The sequence below is a fragment of the Protopterus annectens genome, chromosome 16.part0, assembly GCF_019279795.1.
Source record: "Protopterus annectens isolate FY-2018-M chromosome 16.part0, PAN1.0, whole genome shotgun sequence".
NCBI classification, from domain to species: Eukaryota; Metazoa; Chordata; order Ceratodontiformes; family Protopteridae; genus Protopterus; species Protopterus annectens.
In genome coordinates this window covers 795799700-795822794 of record NC_056750.1, presented here as the reverse complement: position 1 = coordinate 795822794, position 23095 = coordinate 795799700, and the positions used below count along the sequence as shown (strand labels likewise).

Below are 23095 nucleotides of genomic sequence, written 5' to 3'. Positions count from 1 at the left end.
AGATCTTCGAAGGTGTGTTTACCAGCATTTAGAAATATTACAGTAAAAGGAATATGTAAAATGAAACATTACAGAATAATTAGGTGCCTGGAATGTTTAGTTGCAGAAAAGATTGCAGGCATTGTCTATAACTACTGTTATATACCTTCCCTAAAGGTCAACCACACCTTTGTAGTTGCCCTCTGGTTCATATCCTATTATAAATACACCCCTTTCCTGTAGCACGAATAATATATGTTCCCACTTAACATACCTTCATTCCTACCTTTTTACCTTCTACTGTCTGTCCCCATTTAACATGTTACTTGTAAAAAAACTTTTTACTAAAATGCAATTTAGTTCCATTCACCTATCACTTTCACAGGTGAACTCAGCCCTTTACTCATACCATTTGTTCTATCACCAATTGTAATGAAATTACTTGTATGTCTGACTAGTAACCCCCTACAGATCTATAAAATATGCATTTAAGAACTATTCTTGTAATTGTATACTTCAGCATGCTACAAACGTTACTCCCATAACAACAGTTGGAGTGGTCACTGTTAATATTTCTTCACCATAAATCTTAGAAATAAATACTTTTTCTTTAAACTTGGCTAACTACTTGTCATTTATAGAAAGATTTCCAAAGGAATTCTAGGAAAAATGGAATCGATCTTTTGTATGGCTTAATACAGAAATTTTGCAGTGCACAAGCTGAGGTTCTTAAAATAACATTGTATCCCTGTTCATCTTAAAATGCTTTAGGCAGGTGACTGTCTTTCCCACACAAGTCTAACCTTGAACCTAACTGTGTCCTGTCCTTTCAGTATGCCTAGAAGGTAGATATCTAAAGCTCATACTCGATAGAGTTGTACCCCCCCCCATAGCAATATAAAACTATTAAAATCTGTGACTGATACCAATGATATCAGAATTTCAACTCTCTAGTTACTGTCCCACTAAAAGATCAAAACTGAAGAACATTTTCTGTTATGTTGTCACAGCTGCCATACAGTCATTTTATATAATAAAACCACATTCAGTGGGTTTAGAATGGTTCAGTAGTGTATTGCTATATTTTATTTATTTTATTTTACAGTTTATATGTGTACTTTTGTCTGCATGTATGATTTGGCAAAATGTACGCCGGATGCCCTTCCTGATGCAACCCTCCCCATTTATCCGGGCTTGGGACCGGCACAAATATAAGCACTGGCTTGTGCATCCCCAGTGGCTGGGTTTATATGGGTTGGAGACAGTGGCATTGATAAAAAGGCAAGAGTCAGAGTTTGATGTGGCAGAGTTGAAGATGTTAAGATTTGCACTGGGTGTGCCGAGGATGGACAGGATTAGGAATAAGTATATTAAAGGGTCAGCCCAGGTTGGAAGGTTTGGAGACAAAGCCAGAGATGCAAGATTACGTTGGTTTGGACATGTGCTGAGGAGGGATGCAGAGTGTGTTGGGAAAAAGATGCTAAGGATGAAGCTGCCAGGTAACAGGAAAAGAGGAAGGCCTAAGATGAGGTTTATGGATGTGGTGAGAGAGGACATGCAGGTGGTTGGTGTGACAGAGCAAGATGCAGAGGACAGGAAGAAATGGAAACAGTTGATCTGCTGTGGTGACCCCCTGATGGCAGCTGAAAGTAGAAGAAGATGATTTTATTTTACAGTTTGTTTACCAGGATAGTCCATTTGGGCCTGTTTTCAGTGGAGTCCTGGGGAGAAAAGCTCCAACAAGGTTAAACAAGTGAATAAAGTAATTAGAGAAAGACACAAACAAAAAGTTACAAAGTATATCAAATTTGTAAATGTGTAGTATTACAATGGAATAAGACGTACCAACAAAAGTAATAATAATATGCATCTACAAGGCAGACAAAGCCCAAAGGTAGTTTTTATACATCTATATATTTACATAGTGTACACTAGTAACTTGTCAAGTTAAATTACAAAAGAAGCAAGAATCAGTGAAGAGGGAAATTAAGGATCAATAGGTGAAATGAAGATATAGGTATATATTGAATAAGTAAGGAGCCTAAATGTAAATGAGAATTGGGTAGGAACCTAGACAGTGGGGGTGAGAATTTGCAAAAATACGTAGGTAGCATATGTAGAAGTACCGGAGCAGGATCTGAGAAATTAGAGAAGAGAGATAGGTAGGATATGGTTAAGTAAGTAAATACCGATGAAGTAGTGAATGAATGAGGACTGAGAGATTTTCTGGGAACTGCTCCGAGTAATTTGGAGGGTGTGATGATCAACAACTTAAAGGCATCACTATGGATGACCATGGAACCGATCTATGTCAATTTAGTTCTTTCACATGGGAAAAAGACTTTAATTTTGTGAAATGCTAGTGTCACTTTATAGGCAGTGTTTTTCATATTGAAGAGAAATGTGGAAGAGTTAAGTATATTTATTCATTACTCAAACAATGCCACATTTGTTGCACGTACGGGTTGATTACAGTAGAAATTAAATTGCTTTCATGGATTGGGAATGAAAATTTGCTACAAAACATGCTGGCAGCAATACAATATTAACATTTTTCCACTATGCATTCTGTATTGTCAATGGTCAAGTTATTTAATAATCTAATTAGTGATAAGAGAATTTTACAAGAAAAGCTTAATTTAAATGGCCATTTCATGGGTAGGAGCTACCCTGACTATATTATTAAAAGTTATTGTCATTACATTACGAAGTACAGACAATTCCAACAGTGCTGACTGGTCACTGTTTATATGTTTGAAGTAGACGGTTCATTTTGAAGCTATGAAATCTTTTATTATTTACGGCTGGGGAATATTGGCTTCCCAGAGAGATTTGATGAATAAATTAGGAGATCATAGAAGATTTGTTACTAACAGTGGTACTAATTTTAAAACTAATTGAAAATAATGTGGAGACTCTTGACTGAATCCCTTTTACAAAAACGTACATTAAAATGTTAGCACTGCGCACAATTCAGATTCATTTTACTCCAGTTGTACAACGGTCATTTTCTTCTGCTGCATATTTTAGATTTTCTTTCAATTATTTCGAACATATGCCAAAATACAGTGCATGTGGAGAATTCTGTTTAGGCAAAACTGCTAAACCACATATATGGAATAAAGAAAAAGACAAATTTGAATGCATTATTTAAACTTAATATATATTGCATTTCTTACAAAAGATATAATTGTTATGTCTTAGATCATCAGCTGAGGAATATAAAGGAAAGGTAAGAGGACTAAAGTTGGATTTTAAAGAATTTTGGAGACAAATTTACTTAAATGCCTTAAACTTCCCAGGGACAAATGATTCTGTGAATTTTAAGTACATTTTAAATAAACATTCATTGTTATATGAATTATTTTATATGCTTATTATTTAATTCATAACTTGAATGGTAAAAAAAAATAAATAAACTTGAAGACTGTTCTCTAAGGATCCACTATTTCGTAGCTACTTTTACTGCTTTTAGTGTAAAAAAGTATTGTATCTAGTAACACAATCACTTTGAGATCATTTGCCAAAGCTACCATTGCCTACTTTTCCCTAATTTTTATAATTCCGCTTTTCAGATGCATCCACTCAATACATCTATAACGTTTCCTTCAGGCATTGCATTAACTGCTTGCTTCATGTTCAGGAAAAATATTTTCCATAGATAGAATATAAGATGCATCAGTAAAGAATCCCACAGCTGTCTATTAATCATTCCTAACTCTGAGACAAGATCTAGGCTACCTTTAAGATCAGTGGATCAAAATCTAACTGGGAGGTTGCTGCCCACTTAGGAAAGAATCTGAACTCACATTGCCACAAAGGAAAAAAAAACGTTTTTGCGAAATCAATTGTGTGGCTTCCCAGTTTTCAAGGCATATATATATATATATATATATATGTCTTTGTATCTATCTAGCTATGTATAGTAAACTATATTGATTCTACCTTTAGTTGACAAATTTAGTCCACTGCACAGCTGGTCAACAGGTGTGTGAGACTGTCCAATTTTTGAGGTTGGGAAATATGCCCTTTCCCTGACATTGTACAGTCTCAGAGTTAGTATACATAATTAGCAGGGGTTTGGCATGGTGCAGCTGGGGCTTGCCCCTCTGCAAAAACAATGTTTTAATCTATTTGTAATGTATTGTTTTGCTTGTGCCAAAACTGTTTCTTGTTACTTGTGTAGAAGCATGTCAACATTTACTTTGTCGACCTTTTCTGGTTCATATTTTGATGGTCTACATTTTCGTATTTTAACTATTGTCAGTACACACACACACCTATCTATCTATCAATCTAATTTTTTTATCATGATGTACATACGATCCTCGGCTGGGGTGCTTTCTGTGCGGAGTCTGCATGTCCTCCCTGTGGTTGCGTGGGTTTCCCGGTTTCCTCCCACATCCCAAAGACATGCTGTAGGTGGATTGGACACTCTAAATTGGCCCTAGGTGTGTGTGTGTGTGCATGTGTGTGCCTTCTGTGGAAGGTTAGGCACCGGGCTGGCAACTCAACCCCGTAAAACTCCACTGCCAATCATGAGCAGACTGGTGATCCGCTGTGGCGACCCCTAACCGGGAAAAGCCGAAAGAAGAAGAAGATGCACATACTCTCCAAAACTGGACTTATTTCAAAAGTTGTATTATGTCAACTCCTGTGGCAGGGCTTTTCTGTGGTGGATCATGTAATGCTGTTTATTGGTCACATTGTTTCACTCCATATCAGCTGTTAGTTTGTTTTCTTTGACTGGTATAAATCTGGTGTCAGATCACTATTTTGAAAGCTGAACCACGACTTTATCAATGTGAAATTTAATTTGTCTGCAGTGGAACTGAAGCTGCCCTGAGCTGTTACAATGTAACCACATATGTTTTTTGGGTTTCTGGTTGATCTGGTGAGCCACAGTTTCTGCAAACTGCACTGCTCTTTATGCAGCCAAGATGGTTTGATGATTTTCTTTTCTTTTCACATGCTCAGCTGGATCATTTGGGATCTGAGGTATCTGCTGCTTTTATTGCACTAGATGGATGGTATGTCACTATGTATTTTGGGAGGGGGGTACTTCTGCTTGCATAATTTGGAGCAGTATACATAGGAATCAGAGTCATGCTGTCCCTTTTCAAGTGTGACCTAGGAGCAGTCAAGTTAAGTGACATCTACAGTGTCACACGGCAGGCAAATAATGACTCTCAGAATTAAACCACGGACAACAGAAATTAAAGCTCATAACATTACCCCTCCGCACTGATTGCCGGACATCACGGCACTGTGTCCAGAAGGAATAGATTTTAACTACTGAAGATTTTCCTTTATGAGAAAGGCTGCTATTTTCTGCTCTTCCAAGTTTTAGACAATGTATTGGTTTCCTTTTAGGCCATTTGTTTATTATACATGGTTATCATTTTGCCATTCATTGTATTAATTTGTTCTAACTTTTGCTTGAACCAGGTAAATAATTTCTTTAATACTGATTTATTTATTGTCTGCTGTTCATATGTTTATCATTTTGAGCATGACTTAAGATTTAAATACTTATAATAAATGTGAACTTGTACTTGAATGGTGCAAAAGTAATAATAACCCAGCTGCCCTTTATAATGGCAATACAGGCACATGCAAGTTTCATTTTAGCGGCTAATTTGTCTCTGAATCAGAAAATATCACATCACAGAAACAAGGTATATGAGTAGTGGTTTTCTTTGAGTCCCTGAGCATATCATAATGAAATGTATAGCATGAGATTTTGATGCCAAGTTTTAATCAGTTCACATGGAGATATGGATACATAGTGGGCTTTGACCAACCTTTATTTGTTCATTTTGTTTTTATTTATGTATCTCAGTGGGTCCCTATCAGTTGATTGAGTTTTCAGAAACTCGAAATTCATATAGTCGAGATCATATGATGGAGTATTTGAAAACTCAAAGCTTTTGAATGGAGAGAGCAGTACAGTGATGATCAGGAATGTACCCTTTGCCTCACTGTAGTGACATCTCCAAGTTGGTATATATAATTTACAGGTAGATTTTTTTTTTTATGTTAGAGTTTTCAAAAACTCTCAAACTCGATCATATGGTCTGAACCATATGAATTTTGAGTTTCTGAAAACTCAACCATCTGACATAGACCCATCTCAACTCATACCTTTGAGCACTGCTACATATATTTGTGGCAGTGAAAACAATGAATTTGGCTGGTCCCCAATTTTTTTGTAAGTATTTCCTTATTAGATAACAACCATCACAATGTAGCAAAGACATTTGTTTTGTTATGTAACACTAAGGTAAAACTCCCAAATAAAATTAAGAACTGCCAAAGCTGAAAAATGAAAATAAATCTTCAGACTACAAAAATATTTAAGATGTTGCTTTTAGTGAAGAAAAAGAAAAGCATAAGATGAACGAGGCGTGTTACTTCAAAAGGCCGAGTGTAGAAGTAGTAACGTCAGGATGGCATTCACAAGGCTTCTTGATTTATTTCTGCTAATTGTTTGCCAGGGATTCATTAATCATAACTCCTGATTTTCTGAGAAACTGAGGGGTCATATCTGGTTAAGTGATTTGCTCAGATTCCACAATAGATAAATGGAAATGACCGTATCAAACGCAGTATTAGAGGACAGAGCTTATTGGCAGTTTATCTTCTCAATGCTGGTTTCATCACAGGAATATCTACAGTACGGCCCTTTTCTTCACCCTATACAATGTCTCTTCATTTGCATTGCAGTCACCAGTACTGGAAATGTCCCATTGCACTAGGATAGCTATGAGCTGCAGCTGATTTAGCTCCCCTTTCCAAATTGCACAGTTTAAATCCTAATAAATTGATGGCTGCTAAGCTGTAACTAACTTATTTTTCTCTGAAATTACCTATTACCCTGACATCAGACTTAACAATGCACCTCATGAACTCACATAAAGTGTAATCATAACTCTTAGGTTTCTCGTGCTAATCACAACTTCAAAAATAAAGAAAAATTGAAAGTATTACTACTTACTTTTGTAACATTCATAGCATTTGCATCTGGATTGCAAACACCTGTGGTATAAACAGAATTAAAACCGTCAGTCAACAACCTTTAGAAGAAAGGACATATAAGTCTTTGCTGTTCATGAAGCCAGTATACATAGCTTATCAAATAAAAAAGGAAAAAAAATAATGTTATAATATTTATTTTCAAATTTCCATAAATGTTTTAGAAAAACAAGCACAGTAAGAATTTTCTCCATTCTGCAAAATGTTTAATATCAGATAATGTTAATCTGGTGCCAATATAATCCTGCTATTGTAGAATGATTAGAAATACTGCTACTTTGCTCTGGAGCTGGTTAAGAACAGTCTGACAATTGTGTGAACCAGGATTCATCAAGTCCCAATCCACAGGGCAGAGGTAATCAAAGTCTCCAAATAGGATGATTTTTTATAAAATCAGCCTTTGCAACTCTTACATCACCAAGAGGGATCTATTGCTTCTTAAATTAAAAAGTGTCCAAAAGTTTGTTGTTCTAAATAAGCAGGTGAGAGAGAGAATATGAGAGATGTGAGGGAAAATAAATGCACCACAGCTCTACTTTGTTTTGAGCAAACACAGCAGTGATGGAATTTGTTTCCGTTTTTAATGTTTTAATCAGTCCTGCTTCAGGAAATAACACCAGATACAGCAGTGGCATTGCATTACACATAAAATAAACGTACAGTGCATAAATGCACATACGCATGCAAACTATCATTCACATGTCTATGTGAACGTAAATATACACCAACATGCATGTTGATAGATGATCCATAGATATAGGTATATGTCAGTCTGTTGTGCTATCAAATCACACACGCACACATGTGCATGCAATTGATTGAAAGTATGCATTTGCAGATCTATGTTTATACATGTATGTATATATATGGATCACTATCACTTCACTGACAGTACATATCTCTGAAAACAAGATGGCTGATACCACATCTTCGAAGATTTGAATTGCCGAAAAAGTGATAAAAACACAGAACAACTTACCTATACATTTTTGCAAGGGGGCAAGCCCCTCTGCAACCCCCACACCCCCTACAACTTAAATATATTAACTCCTTGATCACACTACAGTGAGGAAAACCACAAATCCTGGATTCTGCACTGTACGGTGATCCCAATACACAGTTGTCGGCAATTCAAATCTTTGGCGATATGGTCTTGGCCATATTGTCTTCAAAGATTTGAACTTTCAACAATGTGATAGGGAGCCATATACATACATACACACACACACACACACACACACACACACACACACAGCATATACAGGTACGTATAAACAACTCATTTGGAGGCAAGCATCTCACATCTTTAATAAGATGGTCCATCCCTGGTTTCAGAATATGATTCCAACAGCCTGTGCTTCCCAGGTAATCAAAACGTATGTTGTCTGGTGGTTTCTGTATTACTTTTATTATAAGTGGTGTTTACCTGCATTTCTGACAGTAGTGGTACAGAGTGTTTAAATCTTTAAACAGTGATGCATGTCGGTGGTGTTTAGCTGCATTTCTGACAGTAGTGGTACAGAGTGTTTAAATCTTTAAACAGTGATGCATGTCGGTGGTGTTAACCTGCATTTCTAACAGTAGTGGTACAGAGTGTTTAAATCTTTAAACAGTGATGCATGTCGGTGGTGTTTACCTGCATTTCTGACAGTAGTGGTACAGAGTGTTTAAATCTTTAAACAGTGATGCATGTCTGTTGCATTACCTTCCTTCCTTGGTGAGAACACAATATTGTCTTTTGTCAAACCCTTTTGCAATGCGTAATCTTCAAACTTGTCCACAAGATCAGAAGTAATATCTTGGGTTCTCGCTACAGAAGAAATTGATATTACATTAAAGGTGTGACACTAAAGGTAAAAACATAAATAAATAAAACAAAGCTGGATGGATATTGCTATAGACACTCCAATTATTTAATAACATATATTAGGCTGTTTACAAAGCCATACATTTTTGATGAGAGGGGTATAGATGTGTAGACCTAGAATTCATTCATCACACAAAAACATATTCCACTTACAGGTATATTTTACAAATCATTTGCAGTGCTTGAACTTTGTTTCATAATTTGATGACCGTATATCAGATCTGCAAAGTGATACTAATGCAACCTAAAGAATTAGCCAGTGAGATATTAAATAGAATAGTCATAGCAATGATATTCTTATCCACCTGTCTTTTCTATTGAGTCTATTATAGCTGCACGTATACTCCATTGTTTAGAGCTCATCAGGGTCTTCTAATTTAAGACGAGTCCAAAATTAATTTGACATTTCCAGTTTTGTTGCTGCCAATAAGAAAACATTTTGTGGCCTACATCTCCATAAAAGGCTATCATCTGATTGATTGTCTATTATTTATTGTTAATGATTGCCTATTTATTGTTAATATAGTAATACACGCAGTTGTTGAACATGAATGTTGAGCTAGAAGGCTCATTTTCCATGGAGTTATGTGAAGAAAAGTGTACGATTTTGTAAATATAAATCAGTCTGATTGTATGAAACATGCATGCATTGGTTAGAGATGCAATATACATTATTTAAATGTCTTTAATGTTTAAATGTGTTAAACAGTGAAATATAGTGTGTTGCAGTAAAACTAGTCTTGTTTTCTAAGACCAGTTGTTTTATAGCAATGGTAACAGATTGGTAATTTGTAAAACACTGTACATCACAATACATACACATTAATTTCACCAAAGTAAATTTCCAATCTGCGACAGTCATATAGGCCATAGTCATGGCATATGCGTCATAATCTGTTTCCACAACGCGGAATTCAGTCTGATAACCATCATCTAGAGGGAAAAAAATCAGAAATGAGGACAGTACAGACAAACAGAACAAATGCATGGTTTGGCATTTAGAATGCAGTTTGCTGACTTGTATTAACAGTGGCATTGTATCAGAATTTCCATCAAACTGCACCTGCTGCAAAACCAACAGCAACACTGTATCAGAATTTCAATGAACCACAGCCTGCTACAGCAAAAAACAGCAACACTGTATCAACATTTCCATCAAATTACCCACAGCCTTCTACAGAAGAATGTGCTACTCTCTTATGAGCATGCATTAATGAAGTGTTCTTCAGATTAATTGACTGATCTGCAAAATAAGGCATGGAGCTTCAATCTAATTCTACAGCAAAATAAGAAACCGTTTTATTTTTGCTTGTACATAGGTGTAGAGACAGCTCATCATTACTGTAAAAGTGCAACTAATTACAGTATTGGCCTAATTTTTATCAATTAGTTTTTAAATGTCTGCTAAAAAGTGGAAGATGTCACATTCTGGATTATGTAACCTTCCTCATATAAAGAGGCTCTTGTATATTATTGCAATACTAGCACCAGGGGATAGTACAGGACACAGACATTGCAGTTTGAAAACTCTTGACATAGCACAGCCTTCTGTGTCCAAGGAAACGTGATGTACATTTTCTATTTATTTATTGGTTTGTATTTGTTAACCAGAGCAGAACACTAATCCCAATGGACCATCTTCAGACTCTGCTTACTATGCTAAGCATGTACTCTAAGACAAATCGTTGTAAACTGAGAAAATTTACACTTTGTTCAGAAGTAGGAGAAAAAAGTGATATGGTTAACAGGTTAAGTGCATTAAATAAAGATCAGGAATTAAGACTGATATATATTACAACACTGGCTAGGAAGAGAGTACAAGATTTAAAAACGGGTATCAGATTAAATGCAAAAATATAGACAGAATGCTCTGTGCTGTTAGGAAAGCATGGATAATATGTTTCTTATGTGATGTATAATATGCGGTAAGTTTGATACTTCTATGAATAAATAGTATAATGTCATAGTGTAATGCAGGAATGAGAGTAGAGAGCTATGGTGGGGGTGGGGGGGTTGTTAAGGAATTTCTAGTACCTCTCATTAATCATTATGTAGAAGGAAATTTAACAGAACATGAGGAAACTGTATCCAGAATACAGTGGTGAGAACATGTTACTGTATGCTATAAATTATTGACAGGGACAGCCTTCTCTATGCCACACTGAACTCTGGAGAAGATCTATTTGTTAACTGAGATGACGAGTAATAGAAAAGAACAGAATATAAGTGAACGTTATTAAGAAGGTCATAATAGGGATTCGTAGCAAGATGTCGGCCAACCTCAGAGGTGTGAGCAGAAGCTTAATAATCATGCATACCATGCCATGGTTTGAAAGCTATCTTGGAGAGAGATTCCAATCTGTAAAATGGGATACTGCTCTATCAACTCCACTACAATACAAATGGGAGTCCCTCAAGGATCCATTTTAGGGCCATTACTTTTCAACACCTTCACAAACTTGCTCTATGCCTCCTGCCCACACTCCTTTATTATACAATATGCTGATGACTCTATAGTTATAACTATAACTAACTCTCACTCAGAACTCTTAACAGCTACCCAGTCATCCTTTAACTCTGTAGAAACATGGCTCTCCAACAACCATCTCATCCTAAACCCTAAAAAAAAAAAACTCCTACTCTTCCTCCCTAAAACAGCTAACCACATCAAGACGACCTTCGCTGTCAGTCACTCAATAAGACACCAACTGTAGCCGAATCAAGCTCAAAACTCCTTGGTATTACAATCGATGACCAACTAAAATTTGGTCTCCACATAAATAATTGTATCAGGAAAACTCACCTTATGCTCGGTCTACTATATAGAAATAAATTTCTTACTCAGGAAGCCAGAATAGCCCTCACTCATGCCTATCTTCTTCTCTGCTTAACGTATTGCTCTCAAATTCTTACTAACCTCAACTCCTCGCTCATTGCTAGACTTCAGACTACATATCACAAAGTAGCTAGATTTGAAACCCAACAATCCTACAGATCTCACCACTGTCTCTCACTAAGATACTTAACTCGAACTGCCCCAACTCCTCCTCCTCCTCAGCTCCAACTCATTCACTCAATCATATATCAGCCATCTTTCTGTCCAGCCTTACACTCTGTCATCTCCCACTATGCTCCTACAAGAAACCTCCGTAGCTCTTCCCAAGACCTTCTAAAAATCTACAAGCCCAAATCTAAAGCAGAACAAAACGTATACAGCTGCCACCCCTCTATTGAATGGAACAAACTTCCCCTCAAGATTCGAACACAGGCACATCCCAAACAGTTTAAACTAACACTAAAGGAATATTTCAATAAGAAATGGATCTGCCAATGCTCAAACCCTCCTTGAAAACTTTCCATTCTCAACTTTTCCTCAATCTGTGTACTTCTCTCTATAATACTCACATAACTACTGGTCTGAGTTGATAAAAAAAAAAAAAAAAAAAAAAACTGATTTTTGTACTTTGTATTCATTTCTGCTTAACTAATATATGTACAATCCAATTATCTGTATAAGATTTAGCTGTATTTCGACTTGTATAAAATCTATACTAATGTACTTAATGTTATACTTGTATGCACTGGAGCTTTTCTCCCCGGGCCTCTGCTGAAAAAGGGCCTCAGCTCAGTCAGACATTCCCCATCAACAAATGTAAAAATAAAATAAACATATGACATCTGAGTTCTGGTGATCTATTCCTGCTCTACAACTGGAACATTTTCCTTGTTACCGCACCTTAATAAACACACTTCAGAAGGCTTATCTGTCTCCTTAATATTTCAGTTTAGTAGCAAAATGGCAAAAGTAAGTAATAGTAAATGCTTTCTCTGCAAAACTCAAACCAATAATCTTTTCATAATGTCTGAGATGGTTAACATGAATTTCAAAATTATAACAAAAGAAAATGTCTGGCATCATAAAATAGGTTTGAGTTATAAACTTTGTGGATGTAATAGTTCACGAAATAATTTTTAATTGTATCTTCATTGTAGCTCTTCACTTTCTGGGACAGAAAGAACTATTTGTTCAAAAAGAAACTGATATTTTTAATAACTTCTCATATATACACCACTATATATCCTAAACCAAATATACTACTGAAGGAAAAACTATTAAAAAAGCTGAACTAGGCGGGGAATTTTGTCCTGTAATGAGCTTCTGGCTGAAACAAATGACTATTTCAGATGATCTCAGGAAACAGGGTGGAATATCGTCCATGAAAAGCAATATCTGGAAAATTCTGCAGATTTGGTTTGCTCATTGAAGATCAGTTACATTTTCCAGGAGCCTAGGTGCTACCCTGCTTCATCCACATATTCACTTGTTTCTGTATATTCTTTTGCCATGCTTGGAATAGTGATAGATTAAGGTACACTTTTTTCATGTAAGTGTTCCTATATCTTTATAAAACATTGTTTATTCAAGCCAAACAACATTTTATTACTTCTTGGAAATTCTGCCGACCATATTCCTACTAGTTTCTGTATCACCTCTCGTAATCAGTCAGGCTTCGTATTCATTCCAGACTTTTCACTCACTCCCTAGGTCTGTTACACCAAACTAAAGATCATAGGGAAGTGCTCTTCTGTCTTTCTGAGGGAAATATGTGCACTTTTCACTATTTGTAGGATGTAGTTTTTTGTATTGTCTAGTCCTCCTGTCTTACCCAAAGACTTGAAACAGTGACCCTTTTTTGCATCGGTCTGCCATAAGTTCCCATTGTTCTTCACTCGCCGTCTTTCCTCCTGACAAAACATTAGATGCTAAAATATGTTATTCTGATTAACACTGCTGTTAAACATGCTCTCTGTTTTGTGGAAAGAATGGCCAGTATCTGTGTCCCTGCATTAGAAATCTAAGCCTTGCTCAGATAACGGAGTTTATTTTTTGAGAATGAAGTTTAATAATCGATGGAAGAGGTGGTACCTTTAGTTATCTGTTCATTTCCAGTTTAACTAGGTAAGTGGGCTGATCCACAGACCCTTTTCATTAATGACCTAGGCCGCAAAGGCAAGGGTAAATAAAATATAATGTAGCCAGTGAATAGCTTATTTTTGAGGACTGGGGATAAACAGACCTCTCAATCATCACTACTTTGGAGGAATGTTCCTATTTCAGGCATGATTTAGACTGTTCCTGTATTTGAAGATGTGTCCCTATTTTCAGGCCTGATTTGGCCATTCACACACTTTTTTGAATCCCCCTCATAATTTCATAGGTGTGTACTAGGCTAATGACCCTGGAGCCTTTACAAGCCTAGCCCATAGGATTACCCTGGCATCGTGCCACCCAACCTTAGTTCCTAGTGCCTCTGTTGAGTAGAGTCACTGGAGTGATTTTTGAAGATGTCTAGTACACAGAAAACCACACTGTGACCTACATATTAGCGGTAACTAATTTAAAGAAAGAGGGCAAACATCTTATAACTCCCTTTTTCTAAGGCAAAATTTTGTGATGGCGCTCAGTAAAGTTTACACATTTTATGCTGTGCTTCTGTTTTTCATCATTTTTGTCACCCTTTATTTTTTTTAAACATACTTCTGAGTAGTATTTCATATTTCCACTAGAAATGGGAAGAGTTATTTGCCATTGGGTATTCAGTTTTTATCAGAATTAGAGGTCCAGATTTTGTTTAGTTGGATATTCCTGGTTTTCTAGGGCTTTTGTTCCTATTTTCAGTTTCTGCAGGTTAAGCAGTATTGGGGAGGGGGGCACATGCACTTAAAACCTAGACTGGGGGGGCATGCACTTACAACCTAGACTGTAACCATATGTAAATGATGTGCATCAATGTCTGGAGTTACGATATTGGGGGGGGGGGCATGCACTTACAACCTAGACTGTAACCATAAGTAAATGATGTGCGTCAATGTCTGGAGTTAGGATATTGGGGGGGGGCATGCACTTACAACCTAGACTGTAACCATAAGTAAATGATGTGCATCAATGTCTGGAGTTACGATATTGGGGGGGGGGGCATGCACTTACAACGTAGACTGTAACCATAAGTAAATGATGGGCATCAGTGTCTGGAGTTATGATATTGGGGGGGGCATGCACTTACAACCTAGACTGTAACCATAAGTAAATGATGTGCATCAATGTCTGGAGTTACGATATTGGGGGGGGGGCATGCACTTACAACCTAGACTGTAACCATAAGTAAATGATGTGCATCACTGTCTGGAGTTACGATATTGGGGGGGGGGGGGCATGCACTTACAACCTAGACTGTAACCATAAGTAAATGATGGGCATCATTGTCTGGAGTTACGATATTGGGGGGGGGGCATGCACTTACAACCTAGACTGTAACCATAAGTAAATGATGTGCATCAATGTCTAGAGTTACGATATTGGGGGGGGGGCATGCACTTACAACCTAGACTGTAACCATAAGTAAATGATGTGCATCAATGTCTGGAGTTACGATATTGGTTGGGGCGTGCACTTACAACCTAGACTGTAACCATAAGTAAATGATATGCATCAATGTCTGGAGTTACGATATTGGGGGGGGGGCATGCACTTGCAACTTAGACTGTAACCATAAGTAAATGATGTGCATCAATGTCTGGAGTTACGATATTGGTTGGGGCGTGCACTTACAACCTAGACTGTAACCATAAGTAAATGATGTGCATCAATGTCTGGAGTTACGATATTGGGGGGGGGCATGCACTTACAACCTAGACTGTAACCATAAGTAAATGATGTGCATCAATGTCTAGAGTTACGATATTGGGGGGGGCATGCACTTACAACCTAGACTGTAACCATAAGTAAATGATGTGCATCAATGTCTGGAGTTACGATATTGGGGGGGGGGCATGCACTTACAACCTAGACTGTAACCATAAGTAAATGATGTGCGTCAATGTCTGGAGTTAGAATATTGGGGGGGGGCATGCACTTACAACCTAGACTGTAACCATAAGTAAATGATGTGCATCAATGTCTGGAGTTACAATATTGGGGGGGGGCATGCACTTACAACGTAGACTGTAACCATAAGTAAATGATGGGCATCAGTGTCTGGAGTTATGATATTGGGGGGGGGGGCATGCACTTACAACCTAGACTGTAACCATAAGTAAATGATGGGCATCAATGTCTGGAGTTACAATATTGGGGGGGGGCATGCACTTACAACCAAGACTGTAACCATAAGTAAATGATGTGCATCAATGTCTAGAGTTACGATATTGGGGGGGGGGCATGCACTTACAACCTAGACTGTAACCATAAGTAAATGATGTGCATCAATGTCTGGAGTTATGATACTGGTTGGGGCGTGCACTTACAACCTAGACTGTAACCATAAGTAAATGATATGCATCAATGTCTGGAGTTACGATATTGGGGGGGGGCATGCACTTGCAACTTAGACTGTAACCATAAGTAAATGATGTGCATCAATGTCTGGAGTTACGATATTGGTTGGGGCGTGCACTTACAACCTAGACTGTAACCATAAGTAAATGATGTGCATCAATGTCTGGAGTTACGATATTGGGGGGGGGCATGCACTTACAACCTAGACTGTAACCATAAGTAAATGATGTGCATCAATGTCTGGAGTTACGATATTGGGGGGGGGCATGCACTTACAACCTAGACTGTAACCATAAATAAATGATGAATGATGTGCGTCAATGTCTGGAGTTACGATATTGGAGGGGGTAGCATGCACTTACAACCTAGACTGTAACCATAAGTAAATGATGTGCATCAATGTCTGGAGTTACGATATTGGGGGGGGGGCATGCACTTACAACCTAGACTGTAACCATAAATAAATGATGTGCGTCAATGTCTGGAGTTAGAATATTGGGGGGGGGCATGCACTTACAACCTAGACTGTAACCATAAGTAAATGATGTGCGTCAATGTCTGGAGTTACGATATTGGGGGGGGTAGCATGCACTTACAACCTAGACTGTAACCATAAGTAAATGATGTGCATCAATGTCTGGAGTTACGATATTGGGGGGGGGCATGCACTTACAACCTAGACTGTAACCATAAGTAAATGATGTGCGTCAATGTCTGGAGTTACGATATTGGTTGGGGCGTGCACTTACCACCTAGACTGTAACCATAAGTAAATGATGTGTCCAAATTCTGGACTTACCACCTAGACTGTAACCATAAGTAAATGATGTGCATCAATGTCTGGAGTTACGATATTGGGGGCATGCACTTACCACCTAGACTGTAACCATAAGTAAATGATGTGCATCAATGTCTGGAGTTACGATATTGGGGGGGGGGGGCATGCACTTACAACCCAGACTGTAACCATAAGTAAATGATGTGCATCAATGTCTGGAGTTACGATATTTGGGGGGGGGGGCATGCACTTACAACCTAGACTGTAACCATAAGTAAATGATGTCCATCAATGTCTGGAGTTACGAGGCGATTCTTAATTCTGTGCTTGCAAATACATGCAATTTAACTAAACTGAGCTAATTCTGAAACTGCCTTTGCAGGTTTTTATAGCTATATGTATTTTTAAATAGTTGCGATCAGGAAATGACAATACAATTTATTTTTGATGATGATGATGGTGTCATTCTTCTGTCTGCAGTCCTAATTAATGTGTACATTAATTTTATGCTTTGTATAAACATAAATCAGAAGTGAATCAGAAATAAAATTAAAAACCTGAATAAATGTATTCAATACCTAAAAATATTAGACTAAAATACTTACAAAGGGTCTAGTCTGATGACCTAAAGGTTGTATTTTCAACTGTGCCATGAACAGGGGTTCAGGTAGCATACCTGAAATTGAAGAGCTGGTGAAATGTATTCTGTTATGGAAGCCCTCTAGTCATGGAAGGCGAGAGATGCTTTGGAACATTTCTGCACTATAGAGTTCAGAGAAGCAGGCTATGATATTACTTTGTACAGCTAATTTTGTTGTACCTGTTGGAGCATGCATTATTTCAACAGTCTGTTCAGGAGATCAAATGAAGGGAGGTTACCAATGGCTGAATTAACGGGTAAAATTCTGCACAGCTCATAGGCTGGAGATGTTGCACACAAGCTACCTTGGCATGAAGGACCACTGTCTGAGAACTGTAGCAAGGTCTGCAGTTAGTTTTGTGGGAGTACAGCAAAAAGAGTGGGATTTGACCTAGGTAGGCTGATGTCTGGGGTGAAAAAAGTATGGATGAGAAAACACTTCACGGAATACTGTAAAGGCCGAGAAGTTAGAAGAAAGTCTGACTTGCTTGTAGTTAAAAATGGCAATTTCTGGATATTGTATGGTATCAGTAGTTTAAATTCCTAGTGGAGCCTGTACATATGTTAAAATTGCACTGTACCTTGAAATGAGTGACTTATAACATGTCCTCAGTAATTTCTTTTTTTCATGGTCACCCATTTGTTTGCCCCTGTATAAAGGGTAACTCTGCTACTTTCTGATTCACTAATTAAAATCCTAGAGAATGAGAATATCTGGACCCCCTGCTGTTGGAATTTATAAACGGGGACTGCTTGACCAACCTATTTCTAGCGAGTCGCCTCCCACAAGTACTTATTTTCATAATACAGCACTTTGATATGATTGCCATGTGATCAAAACAACATTGCAGAGGCTCTAAAGGTGCAGTAATTCAAGAACTATTTTTACAGTTCGTATTACTACAGCTTTGAACAAGTCTCATTGGCCATGATATGCATGAGTTCTGCATGTGCCATCTACATTCAGTACAGTATACACATTTTAACTGCAGATACAATCTACAACTGGTGTCATGTCATATCCTTTAACTAAACATAATATACTTTTTCTCTCTCTGACTTATGAATGCATTTTGTCACTTACTTAGTTTCCTAGCATGAAACACTCCTGGTACACTAGTCACAGTGTAGGTGGTAACTGATGTTGGTGAGTTCTGTGGCCTAAAACGAAACAAAAGTAATAAAGCACAAATACATATTACACATTTCACTGTAGTAGAAACCGTGTTAAAGCAAATATATTTAGAAAAACTAGAATGCTTAAATGCTGTTCAAGCAAAGGTACAAAATAGGTTGATGTAGTCCTACTGTCTTTAAAGCAAATGGAGACAAAAGCTCTCTTATAGACAGATTTCAATGCATTTCTTTGTATTGTCATGAGTTTGCAGTATTTTATTATGCAGTAACTCCATGTAGCAGGAAACAGAGGTCAGTCATGAATTAAGAAAACTGCAAAAGCTGACACAAAATATTTTCTTTTATTTGAAATGGCTTATTCCTTATTCACTTGCAGCAGAATTGAAGACACAAAGTACATAGGTTCATAGCCTAGTACCAACCTATGAACCTATCAACCCTAGGGCCTATACAAGCCTAGCCATAACAATTCCCTGGATATTTCTTCCCACAATATTTACTTCCCTGGACCCCTGTCTAGCAGGGCGATTGACATGATCCCTGGGGTGAATTTCCTATCTCCCATCCAGTCATCAAGGTTCCTTTTGAAGAGGTCCAAGAAGGCGCTCTGCTTGACATGTATGGGCAGTCTATTCCAGAGTATGGGGAGTCCCTGGGTCAGGAACCTATCCCTCCAGCATGTTTTGTTCATTGTGATGACAAGGTTTAGATCCCTGGAGTGTTTGGTTCTGAGGGATTGGGATTTCTTTAAGTGGAGCATGTCCAACAGCTCAGGGTTTGACATGGCCTTGTATGTTAAGCAGAGATTGCCTCTGAGTAGATATTATGCCACAGAGTATAGCTGGAGTTTTTTAGGCTGTCAGCATATGGCATCTACTTACGCCTGTGGTTCTTTTAGTGAAGTATTTCTGTGGCCTTTCCAGTTGTTGCAGATGTCTTGTGAGGTACATACCAAATGGGGCATTATAATCTATAATGGGTCTAATGAGGGATGAGTACAGTGGGAAAATGACCTCCTTTTTTCTAGATGAAAAACCCTTAGTTATGAGGTGTGCACACAGAGGGATTTCCTGACTGTTGTGGTGATGTGGTTATCGAAGGTGAGACCACTGTCCACCTGTGTCCCTAAGTCTCTCATCACACTTTCGATGTTTAGTGTACTGCCACCTATGTGGTAATTCATGGGTACATGTTTTTTTCCAAAGGGGATAACTATACATTTCTTGGTATTAAGCTTGAGCCCATGGCTCTGGCACCAGGCATCTGTTTCTGTAAGGCCTTTTTGTAGAATATCCACATAATTTGGGGATTCAGTAATGGCTCCCAGTTTGCAGTCATCTGCGAACATTGTTAGCCAGAGTCCCTTAGTGTTGGCCTGTACTTCAGAGAAGTAGATGCCAAACAAGTGGTCCCAGGGCTGAACCCTGAGGTACTCCACTTGTCTGAAGCTGGATTTGGAGTCTGCTACTTTTACAGTCTGGGTTCTGTCAGTAAACCAGTTGGCAACCCATCAAGTGACATAGGGATTTATGCCCAGCTTAGTAAGTTTATCTATGATTCCAGAGTGGGGGATGGTGTCGAAGGCCTTGGCGAGGTCCAGATAGGCTGTGTGGGACCACCTTACCCTTGTCCACAGCTCTGGAGACTGATTCGAAGAAGTTAATCAGGTTTAGGAGACAAGATCGGCCCTTCACAAACCCAAACTAGGTGGGGTCCAATGTTTGAAGGTTGCCAGAGTCTTTGTTTATAAGTTCCGTGATAATGAGTTCCATGCCCTTGCAGATCAGGCTCGTCAGACTGTTGGGGACGGTAGTTCCTGGGATCCAAGGTGGATTTCCCCCTTGTGGAGTGGAATAACTGTAGCTGTGTGCCACTCAGTGGACACGAAGCCTGAGATGAGGCTATGATTAAACATGACACTTAGGTGAGGTGCCAGTTCATTTTGTAGTTCATGTAGTACACAGCCTGCACTGTCATCTGGTCCTATGGATGCTGTATTCTTAGCTTTGGAGAGTGCTGTTTCTACCTGTGTGGCCATGATTACTGGAATTTGGCAATCTTTTGGTATTGAGATAGGCCCTTTTGGGGGTGATAGGGGGGTGAAGTTGGCTCTAAATCGATCTGCCAGGATATTTGCATAAAACATGTGTGAAGGTTTCATGTTGTAACATCTGCAGAAGAAAAAACTGCCGCTGTAGTTAAGACATGAATCATCTTTCACACTGCACATTTCAGAAATGTTATTCAGCTACTACAAACAAAAATAGTTCCTTGAGAATGACCTGGCAATCAGACATTGAAAATTATTATTTAAACAATGTATTAATGTGTGTAGAGGGCTAGGATCTATCTGCAAATAATTTCCCCGATGATATGGAATCTTCCAGAAGGAAAAGGATGATATGTTGTTTCCAATTGAAATCCTGATCAGTAGCATCCATATGCTGGGTGTACTGTGATGGTAACAAATCCTGGTTTGAGAGAGTGAAAGTCTATGCTAATTTGGGACTGTGCGATGCAAAAAATTTGAAGGTTTTGTGTTTCATAAAGGTTGTTACCAGAGAAAGGATCTGTATTGTTTGGAAAGATAATTCTGTTGTCATCGAACAACTGGTATAATGGGCAAATTTGACCTTAAGAGTACAAAATTAATCCGACTGTAGACTAGTAGAATACCGCCAAGTCAACTCCACTGATCATAGTAAGAACGGTCCTTCAAGGGCCTAAGAGATGGTTTTATATATGAAATCACCAGATAGTCCGTACCATAGTAGACTGGGTATATAATTTGCAGTCAGACATGGAAGGGCTCTTTACTGTCCTTTATTTAGATGATCAGTTTTGTATTGCATATAGATATGGTAAGAGAGGACATGCAGGTTATTGGTGTGACAGAGCAAGATGCAGAGGACAGGAAGAAATGGAAACAGATGATTCACTGTGGCGACCCATAACGGAAGCAGCCGAAACAAGATTGCATATTTTAAAATTACATTAAATAACACAAGAAAAAAAAAACTTCCAGGCCAAATAATTGCCAATTCATGAATATTCTAAATTAATATGTAATGGCTGTGAATAAGAGAAGGGACTATATCTGGAAGATGGTCTTTAAATGGCTGTGGATAGAAATGTGTGTTATTGTACAGGAGGTAACAACAAAAGTGTTCCAAACACAAATAAAATTAAGAAGGTGAGATGCCTGTCTGTAGGGGCCTTAGAATTGCTCAACAAAAGGAAGAGAGCAAACTGTAATGGAGACCGAGAAAAATATGTTAACTTGAGTGCAGAGTTCTAGAAATTAGTAAGAAGAGATGAGGCATATTTAAATCGGCAGTGCTGAGAAATAGAAGAAAATAAAGGCTGGGAAAAGCAAGGTCTCTCCTAGAAGATTGGTGGTATTAAGGAAAACGTCAATGTAAAAATGAGTATGAATTTAAAAAAAATGAAGGGAAGGCTCTAGGTGAAGGAGAAAACATTAAGAAAGAAAATGTCAGGAATATGCAGAACTATACAAGAATGACTGTAAAATCATGGATAATACAATAGTATAATCTTTGTTGTAGGGTCAACCATTTTAGAGAAGTGAAATCAAGCAGGTCCTGGAAAGGCTTTCCATTAACGAGGCTAAATGTAATGTAGGAATTCCTGCTGAATTGTATATAATCTTTAAGAATGTTGCCATTGCAATAATTTGCTGGCAGATGTAGGAAAAAAAGCAGTGGCAATCGCATTAGAAAAGTTAAGTTTGTGTTCCAGTCCCAAAACAAAGCAGTGTTAGAGTACTCGGACAAGTGCACCTTTTTCACATGTCAGCAAGATCATTAAAACCTATAAGCTAGACTTCAGTAGTATGTAGACCAAGACCTGCCAAATATACAAATTGATTGTATAAAGGGCAGATGCTCTAGAGACCAAATTTCCAAGTTTTGCTAGATAATAGAGAAAAAAAGGAGTACAAGAAAAATGTTTGCTTTTTTTAACTACTAGAAAGTATGATGATACGGGTCACCTTGTAACCTCCTCAGGAATCTGCACAAAACCAGAGGAGGAGCAGTTAAACCTGAATATGGAATCATTGATTTGGATATGGGTCACCTTGTAACGTCCTCAGGAATCTGCACAAAAACAGAGGAGGAGCAGTTAAACCTGCAATATGGAATCATTGATTTGGACAAGAAATCTGCACAAAAACAGAGGAGGAGCAGTTAAACCTGAATATGGAATCATTGATTTGGATACGGGTCACCTTGTAACGTCCTCAGGAATCTGCACAAAAACAGAGGAGGAGCAGTTAAACCTGAATATGGAATCATTGATTTG

General features: G+C 38.0%; 1 protein-coding gene across 1 annotated transcript in view; it reads right to left on the bottom strand.

The window, feature by feature from the left end:
- LOC122790839 (lipocalin-like) overlaps positions 1-23095 on the bottom strand; it is a 117431-nt gene that overhangs the window by 46285 nt on the left and 48051 nt on the right. The window contains exons 3-6 of the mRNA XM_044058478.1: positions 18720-18796; positions 9701-9814; positions 8720-8824; positions 6977-7017 (exon numbers count right to left, since the gene is read on the bottom strand). Of these exons, the coding sequence (XP_043914413.1) occupies positions 6977-7017; positions 8720-8824; positions 9701-9814; positions 18720-18796 (337 nt within the window). The remainder of the gene's footprint in view (positions 1-6976; positions 7018-8719; positions 8825-9700; positions 9815-18719; positions 18797-23095) is intronic.